The sequence below is a fragment of the Vigna unguiculata genome, chromosome 5 (assembly GCF_004118075.2).
Source record: "Vigna unguiculata cultivar IT97K-499-35 chromosome 5, ASM411807v1, whole genome shotgun sequence".
Taxonomy (NCBI): domain Eukaryota; kingdom Viridiplantae; phylum Streptophyta; class Magnoliopsida; order Fabales; family Fabaceae; genus Vigna; species Vigna unguiculata.
Window position 1 is genome coordinate 13,639,882 of NC_040283.1, and position 9,606 is coordinate 13,649,487.

At 33.1% G+C, this 9,606-nt stretch overlaps 1 protein-coding gene across 1 annotated transcript; it reads left to right on the forward strand.

Annotated features, from left to right (window-relative positions):
- The first annotated feature begins 4,733 nt into the window (after positions 1 to 4,733).
- On the forward strand, positions 4,734 to 8,702 carry LOC114183987. The gene is made up of 5 exons (XM_028071209.1): positions 4,734 to 5,431; positions 7,660 to 7,717; positions 7,795 to 7,912; positions 8,009 to 8,126; positions 8,526 to 8,702. The coding sequence occupies exons 1-5, from the start codon at positions 4,916 to 4,918 to the stop codon at positions 8,577 to 8,579; spliced, it is 864 nt and encodes a 287-aa protein (XP_027927010.1). The 5' UTR covers positions 4,734 to 4,915; the 3' UTR covers positions 8,580 to 8,702.
- Positions 8,703 to 9,606: the final 904 nt, after the last annotated feature.

The following is a 9,606-nucleotide window of genomic DNA, read 5'->3' on the forward strand; positions in this document are numbered from 1 at the left end:
AGCATTAGAATGAGTGTCAACATAATTGATAGAGCTTGTAGTATCGATCTTCATTTCATTTTGAAAATTGCTTCTCTTGTTGCGAGACATAGGAAAGAGTTATGGCTATAGTGGGTATTAGATCTATTAAAACCACATGAGACTTCACATTGTAATATTGCTTGTTGAGGCCATTTAGAAAATGTACAACTTCATCTTCACTTTTCCTTTGAGCAATAATTGCAAGGACGCTTGATTGCACACTTACACATAGGGTCAGTAAAAAATTGTCTAATTCATGCCATATCATTCACAATCTTGTGAAATACTATGTGATAGTGAGATCTCCCTGTCTAAGTGCATCAACACTCGTCTTTAACTCTAATATGCTAAACAAGTTGCCTTGAAAATATACGAACTTCAAATCACTCCATATATTTATCGCCTTGTACATCCATACAATGTAATGAATCCACCCCAAGGCTTATTAGCTTGGGCCAACGCCTAGGCCCAATTTTCTTTATTTGTTTTTTTATTTTAAATAATTGTTTGGGTCGTTAGTGTTTTTTTTATGTTGTCTACACGCTAATTGAGCTCCTTTTGATATACAGCCCACACCATCTTCTTTGGGCCAACAAGCCAGCTTAAGCAAAGTACGGAAGTTAGCCTATTGGGCCATCACTTGTTCGTGCGGCCCATTTTCATTTATGCACCAACTACCACTCCTTCTTCCTTCTACCATGAGTCCTATTGGGTCTGCATAGGACGCAACCCATTTGACATCAATGTTTGAAGCCAGTGCTCACAAGAGATGCCTTCACGCATCCAAACACTAGGCCTGCAAGTGGCAGCCCAATTCCAGCCAGTGGTGCCTTACATGATGGGTTAAGGTTCTACAAACAGAGTGAAGATTCTTCCTTCTGTAGCAGCGCCTATCTTAGGGTTTCCACACGCATTGCCAATCCCCATTTTCTCGCTGCTCTCTAGGGTTTGTTCATGCCATTTAAACAACCCACCCACACATTGTTAGGTTTTGTTGTTAGATAGCAACATTCTTCTCCCTTCCCGTTAGAGTTAGAACTTGGCTGTCTTTCTTCCCCTATAAAAAGGCAGGCCACTAGTTTGTAATCTTCAACTCACCTTCCTTATGTGAGATAAGGTTTTATCCCCCATTTGTCAGCTCACCTTCCTTAGTTGAGGATTTCTCCTCCTAGGGTTTCCAAAACACCATGAGTGTGAGGTTCCAACTGGAACGAGAGTTTTCGTTGCGTTTCATTGATCCTCTTTGCATGGATCGACAATTGGAGATCGATTGGACCGAGATTCCACCGAATCTGCACGATGTCGACCTCGTCACAATGCTTTGACAAATGTGTTCAGAAACTGAGTGAAGAATTCAAGAAACAACAATCTTTTTACACCTTCTCCAGGCCACATATTTCTTATCATCCTTTTTTGGCTCAGGTATGGTTCCATCATTGAACTCTTACGTGTTTTTAGAGCTCAATGCAATTTCCATAAACCTACCCCACAAGTGGTAATTATTCATATCAAGAACCAACAAAACAAGATAAGTAGCAAGACTCTTGTTGGGATGAAGATAAATGTAGTTGTTCAAGCAATAATGGGAGTAAAGAAGAAGGGAAAAGACAAGAGAAAGAAACAAAGAGAGGCACAACATTGCTCTTCAGAGGAAGAGCTCTAATACCATTACAGTGTATCAGCGCCTATTGTCAAGAAATTGAACAATGAAAACAAAGGAAAAGGAAAGAGAAACAAGGAGCAAGAAACCGAATATAATATGAAACAATGTATTATTTCTTATAGAAGAAAAAAAAAGAGTCAGAGTATATATACACATATTGCTCAAGGTAAAAACTAATCGAAAAATTAACTAGGAACATGTACTACAAGAGAAATAATTTTTAACAGGGGTTATTCTTAGCATTTTGGCAATTTTAACCCTTGCTAAAGGGATTGTTCGTGATTTGCTTCTTTTTGGGAAAAACCAATGTCGTTAACGAATTACTTACGATTTTTAATAACCTCTGGTAAAGCAATCCTTACCTACGGTTTTGAAACCTCTGGTATTTACATGCGGTTTCTTAGTCCCTACTGGTGGTTTTAAAACCCCTATTATTTATTAGTGGTTTTACAACCCTTGATAGTTTGCGGGGGTTTTGTAAACTTCTACTACTTGCCAACAATTTTAAATTCCTGGTGTTGTATAGTGTTTTTTATCCTTATAATGCAATTCATTCTATTGATGTTTTTACTTCGTGTTTCATACCCCCTTAACATTTTTTGCTGCATTATTTTAATGCACATAATTACTAAAACATACGAAATAAAAAGAAAAAATTGTAAAATTTTGATATTTTTTATAACTAGTTATAATTAACATTAATAAAAACAATAAGGAACATTGTTTATAAGTTCAAGGTAAATAATAAAGTTTAAACGTTAAAACTAGTGAAATATTATAATATTTTTGTTCTAATAGTTATAAAGTCAAACATAATGAAAATCTAATAACGTTCTTCAATTATTATTCTTGATCTGTATCATTTGTTTCTTCATGACGAACACTCCCATGATTAGATACCTAATATATAAAAAATAATCATAATTAGTAACATTCATTACAATATAAAATATATATTAATATTCTAAAGATTTAAATATTACCAGTAATGAATGAAACATAAGGAAGTAAGTCAGAAGGCAATTCTACTTGATAGTTTTGTACAAAGAAAGTTATCACTGTCTTTATTTCATTGACTTGTGATATTAATGGAGAAACCTATTTTAGAACACAATTAATCAAATTAATCAAACTGCCTACATTTTACAACATGCCTAACAGTAAACCCAATCACTCCACCTACCAAGTTTTTCATTCTCCCAACATCTGTATTACCATACACAAACGATAGATATATGCTATTAATATGAGTCAAAATCAAAGTTCAAGTGTGATAATAAACATCAATATTGTAAAATAATGTTTTATCCACAATCAGTCACCTCTTATATTCTAGAGATACTTGAATATTTAAGGTGCAATAATTCTAAACCATCAAAATAATTAAACTTAACAGTCTCATTTAATAGTGTTCATAACTAACTAAAACTGAAATGTATAACTTAAGAATCTTATGTGAACCAACCATTGAAACTTAAATGAAACAACCAAGTCCCAATTTTAATTTAAAGAAGCAATGATCGAAACTAAGAAATTATGAACTTGGTTTTGTAACTATGTATAAGAAGAAAAACTTGAGGACGTCCCACTATACAAATGAGCATTGAAGTCAAACACTTTAGATGGACAAGGTCCCAAACCTAAATGTTCTCGACTTCCAAAAGCATAAGCTAAGAAATCAATATTTGATATATTTTTTGATTGTGATGATTATAATTTTGATTCATATGCTTAATTTGTTTCCTATATAAAACACGAGAAGAAACTAATTAAAATAACATGAAGTGTGGATGATAACAAATGTTCTGTTAGCATGCTTGTGTACTATTCATACGTCTCCTCTAGTGACCTTGTGGCCACATTCTTTTTTCCTATAAAATTGAAGAAAAAGTATATGACACAATGCAAAAAATTAAGACATAAATTTCACTTGAAGATATGTAGTATTGTCACCATTTCATCTCTTTTCTATACAATGCTCTTAGATTCACATGTGTGAGCAATGATTTGCTTTGCCCTATTCTCTTTATTTGTGAAAGCATGATCTTAATCATTAACATATAAAAATTAATAATTACGAATAATGTTGATGAACAACCAAAAGAAAAGCAACCATGAACAACCAAACATGAAGCAACAACGCAGAAGTTAGAACCACTCAAATGGGCAAAGCTAGTTGGTCTTACACGCACTTGGAAATGAATCTCTTCGTAAAACCAAACATCAAAGAGGGGAAAGTGAGAAATTAACGTCAAGTGAAAAAAAAATTGAAATATAAGGAAAACAAGGGTAAAACCATTACCATTTGGAAGGTACAATTGATCGATGAAGATTTGAAGATGGAAATGAAGAGAAATCTAGAGTTCAAATGCATGCTTTTTGAAGATTTGAAGATTTTTAGTAAGATTGAGAGATAAAAATTTGAAGTTACAAGAAAATGTTAACATAGGAAAAAGTAGAAAGTGATACTATTTATTGAAGGTACGAAAAATGATGAAAGAGATTTTGTGAAAAAATATTCAAAGAATTTGTGAAAAAATGTGGAGGAAAATGAAATTTTATGATGGTTCATTCGAAAACTCCTACCAGAGTTTTAAAATACATTCGTCATAGATATAAATTATCGAAAGTTTTTATAATTTTCGTCAAACCTTCATTAAAATTAAATTAATTATTTTTTGTTGTTAGGTGATATGAGTAAGAGAAATATTTAAAGATAAAATATGCTTAACAACTTGAAATAAATCTAAAAAATAATATAAATATGTATTTTCGAAAAAAAACACACACTAAAGTAGGAGGGCATTGATAGTTAAGATGTTTCCTATTTCTAATTTTGTAATTTGTGCTTATTTTTTAAAATAAGCGATTATTTTAATGAATTATATATATATATATATATATATATATATATATATATATATATATATATATATATATAGCATGTTTATTTTAGTATTTAATAATAAACAGTTTTATTATAAATAATTCTTATCAATTCCTCTAAAAAGGGCACGACGTCGTTTACCCTTTTCACCCTCCAATTCAAATTGCGCCTACCGCGTGCTACCTTCCACTGTTCAAAACATTTCTCACTCTTTCAGACACCAGAAAATGGATCTTCACCTTCTTCGTTTTGATTCCAACTTCCCAAATCTGAACCTCACAGCGAAAATCTAGCTCAAGCCCGTTTTCCATCTTTGATCAGTTAAAAGTCCTAAGACTCCAAAAATGTCATCACCGTTAACCTACCCTGTGGTTGTCGACGACAAGGACCTCGACGACGCCGCACTATGGGCCATGATCGACTCTGCCTCCGCCTCGCACTCCTCCTCCAAGAGAAAGGCCCTCGTCGCCGCCAAACCCCCACCGCGCCAGTCCCCTTCCCCGATCTCCTATCCGTCGCCGCCGCCGTCGAAGTTTCGGAAGGTCTTCCGCGACTCCGGCGACAGCGGCGAGGTGGTGCAAGACCGATGGCCCTACCTCCCGCCGCGGAAGGCCCCGAGGTTGTGTGCCTCCGAAGAGAGCAGCCCGCTCGCGCTGATAAGGAGCGTGCAGAGGACGCCGCCGCCGAAGGACTTCTCGTCGCCGGATGCGCAGGAGCTAAGCTGCTACACGGAGGTCTCTCCGAGGCAGTGCTTCGCGAGGAACGAGGCAGAGGAGAAGGAAAGCGGCATTGGACATAGCTTGCTTGGAATGTTTCCTTCGGTTTCGTTGTTTAAGGAGTACCAGAATGCTGCTATGGCGGTAATTTCTTGATAACTTTGTTTCTCTGTTCAGAATTGAAGTTTATGTTTTAAAGTGAAAATCGAATTCTGATCACAAAACAATACAATCAATAACTGCATGTAACTTTTGTCTTTCGAGCGAAAGAAAGTTTTGAACCTTGGAACTTGTTGTTTAGGGGAATGGATGAATGATACTTTTTTTCCTTTGTTTGAAGAATTTAATCCGTGTCCACAGTGCAGTCTTTCAATTCATAATTATTGATTTTTTATAGGCAAGGAAATTTTAAAGTCGAATATGAGGATTAATGATATTTAATTAGTTGAAAATTAAATATCTATGCAATGATAGTATTAGCAAAATCAAACTTTCGTTTTCAAATCAGTAGAATGGAACAAAACTTGAAAGATTTTATTTTATTTGAGTGTGCGATTTGTTGTTTGTGAATGTCTTTACAAATAGTTTACTTTTTAAACAATAGGATGACTACTTCAATCATAATATATTTAAGGGTTAAGTATGTTTTTAGTCCCTAAACTTTGACTCAAAATTGGAATTCGTCCCTGGTCGAAACTTTGATAAATTTTGGTCCCTAAACTTTAAAAATGAATTAATATAGTCCTTTTAACCCAATTTTGTGAACTTCTTTTTTAGGTTTCGAACACATTTCTCAGTAAATATTGAGCTGAGAATGTGTCAAACAGAATAAACAACTCCAATATTAACATGAAATACATTCCACCTGTTGAAAAAGAGTCAACATAATTGGGTTAAAAGGACTATATTCATTCATTTTTAAAGTTTAGGGACCAAAATTTATCATAGTTTCAACCAGGGACGAATTCCAATTTTTGACCAAAGTTCAGGGACTAAAAACATACTTAACCCTATATTTAAATCATGAAGTAATAATTTTACTTCATCCACAATTCTTATTCTAATCCATTACATTTCATCCATCTTTAGCTATTGTATTGTCGACCATGTAGTAGGTAATGAGAACCATGTAAAGAAACATAGTATGGTGTGCCGAAGGAAGTAGACAGTGTAGTTAGCAGTGTTTGTAGAGTTCCATTACATGAGATTTTATTTTATTTGATTGTTTGTTTTTTTGGGTTAAATGATGGAAAATAGGGTTCGCATTGTGCTTTTTGATGGATCTCTCATATTATTAGGAGATATACTACATAGGAGGACATAATATAACATTCTCACAGTACGTTAGGACATGTCTTGACTTCTATTTCTTACCACGCTCTGAAAATTAACCATTAAATGAGCAGTTGCTCTAAATTTGGTTTGGTCATTAAATTTAACAATTGGTAATACAATTTTTTCTAAATCAACGGATAACATGAATCATTTACTTTAAGGTTTCCTTTGGTTTTATTGTTTCAGGAGTATCGGTAGGTCTGTGGCTACGTCCTTGAGTAGTGGTTTTCGGCTTGAACCTATAGATACCTATAATAAGCTGTTTATAATGGAAAACTTTTACCTTTTATTTGTAGTGAAGAAGTGGATTTGCTTATCCGAAATTTATTTATCTTTAATATCTTTAGTTTTTTTATCACTAGATTAGCTTTTGATGGATGTGAATTTTGTGTCTGAAAAAATTGAGAAGCATTTTTAAGAACTTATGACTTGCACTGTACAATTAGTGTATGAGTATCAATGCATTGAGAATTTTATTAATAACTGGATAAGTTATTAGTATTTTTTTTTTTATGTTTAGTCTTTTGAGGTATTTTATTCCCAAGAGTGCTTAGTGTGAATCACATTAGATTTTAGAGAAGGAATTTTTCCCGTACTTGATGTCTTTTGTCTGCCATGAACAAATCATGATAGTGTTTTGATGGTTGATTCCTACTTTTCACACTTTTTAACACCCTGTGGTTATCCTGAACGAATCAAATCATTGCATTGCATGATATTAGCGACTTTCCTTTTTTGGGAGGGGGGATATGGATAACTTATTGGGAGGGGGCATATGAATAACTTCAAGGATAATCTTTGATATTCTTTCAATCTTTTTTAATTATTACTTGTTACCTGATGCTTCAAATTTGAGTTTTGCTTTTGGTGGGTGTAATAAATTTCATAGTTTTGCATATAGCAAACACAATAGTATCTCTATTCTCTACATTGGAGATCATAACATGATAGTAAATTTATACAAATATATGAAAATGTGAGAGTTGCTTGAGTTGCTTGAGAGTTACCTAATCAATTCTTGTTGTCTCGATGTTCAGATTTTGGAGAAAACTGATTACACTTTGATTTCAGGGAATCCTTTCATTAAGAAGTCAGGTAAATATAGTTTGCCTTATCTTAAAAAGTGAAAATTATTCAACTAATACAACATGGTAGGGCATGTCTTTTTTTAGGTTGGAGAAAGATATCTTGTTACTTCAATATTTCATATGAAATCAGGGACAGAAATATTGAGTTTGATGATAATCGCAATGTTCAGCGTGCTGAGTTTGTGATTCGTGCGCACATGCAGTATGTGTCTGGTTTGGTTGTTTCAATTGATTTATGTTCCAAATTATGTCTTTTCTCACCAGTTTCTACTGCTTCTGTTGATTTTCATTACATCAGAGGCGGCAGATTCTCCGATGGATGGGGCTCTTGTGATCGACGTGAAAAAAGATTCCAGAAGCCAAATCATGATATTCCTAGCACAGCAGAGACTAGAGCAAAAAATAAAGCTTGTCAAGTACGCCACTTCTATCATGTTATATCTTTCTGTTTATGCTGCCACATTCTAAAATCTGATATTTATCCAATTTCTGTTTGATTTCATTTTCTTTTTCTAGAAATTTTTGTACAGAAATTTCTTCCAAACTAGTACTAATCTGATCCATGTCAATATGGAATTAGCATAGCTATGTAGAATCACATCACTGTGTAGAATCAGAAGAATAAGAGAACTAACAAATTTTGATGAGAAAATGATGAATCAGAAGTTGTGTAATAAATAACATAAGAAGTGGTCAATAAAATTTCTTTGTTGTTCCTTAAATTGCTTCCTAATTGCTCCTTAGGATGGTTGAAATGAGGAGCTTGTCTTTCAAACTTAAACTAATAATTTTATCCATTTGCTACAATTTTACAGGACTTACTAGGAATTGGAGAATATCGAGCTAGTGCAAGTAATCAATTTCATTGATGTTATAAATGACTTATGCAACGATTTAACTTGCCCTAATATTTGTTGAGGGGTAAAATGTTTTCTTAATGTATCTTATTCATGAAAAGTAATCGTAAATCCTCGGTAGTGTTCTTCATTGTACAAGATGCTAATAGAGTAACAATTGCTATTCACCATGAACAGTCTGTTATTAATTTGACAAATTTTAACTAAACACATAAATTCCAGCACGATCTCGCATTTGAGAATTGTCTCAAACTCTACTACTTTCACAATTAATTCAGCTATAACTTATTCTAAATTTTCAATCAATCCCAATCAAAGTTAAAATCAACTAATGAAACTTTAACCCTAAACATAAATTCTTTCCTCATTATAAGTTTTTTTTTTTTTTTTTAAAATAACTATAATAATGGGGTAGGTCAATTGTCCTGGACCTGTGCTGGTGAGCCTTTGCCATTACGATTATATTATGTCAAATGTTTTCAATCGGTATGGGTAATTCTAACCAAGTTCAAATATAGTTTTGGTTTTAAAAAATAATTGTCTAATTTCTACTAAAAATTATTTATGTTTACCTCTTATCTAATTTGTTAAGCAACTATTCAAATTAATCGCGGAAAGATAAGTATATTAACTTCTGATAGGCTTCTAATTAAAATTTTCATATAAATTGGTCATTTGGAATTTCATATATTTCAATAAGTTCCTTTGTATCAATATTAAAAAGCTATGCCTCCATATTAAGCATCAAATATCTTGAAAAGAACTTATATGCAAATATTTTTTGTTTCAAAATACTTATTACATTCAATTTTTAATCAAAACCTTTTATAGGGCACACCTTTCAAGAAAAATTGGATATTTAATCCTAATTTATTTTACAAGATACATTTTCAAAATACAAAAGTATATTTAAAATTTTTGTTTGGTTATAGGGAAGAAAATGGGTTGGGTTACGTACTATAGTAACTAGTCTGACATGTAACAAAACAATTTATCTATTGTTCCTTGGTTAATAGTGTGAGCTGCATGTATGTGAGCT

Excerpts from the sequence above, each read along its gene's own strand:
- LOC114183987 (XM_028071209.1), top strand. The coding sequence starts at position 4,916 with ATGTCATCACCGTTAACCTACCCTGTGGTTGTCGACGACAAGGACCTC. Across the intron at positions 5,432-7,659 it reads ACCAGAATGCTGCTATGGCG|ATTTTGGAGAAAACTGATTA; the intron begins GTAATTTCTTGA and ends CTCGATGTTCAG. Across the intron at positions 7,913-8,008 it reads GTGATTCGTGCGCACATGCA|AGGCGGCAGATTCTCCGATG; the intron begins GTATGTGTCTGG and ends TCATTACATCAG.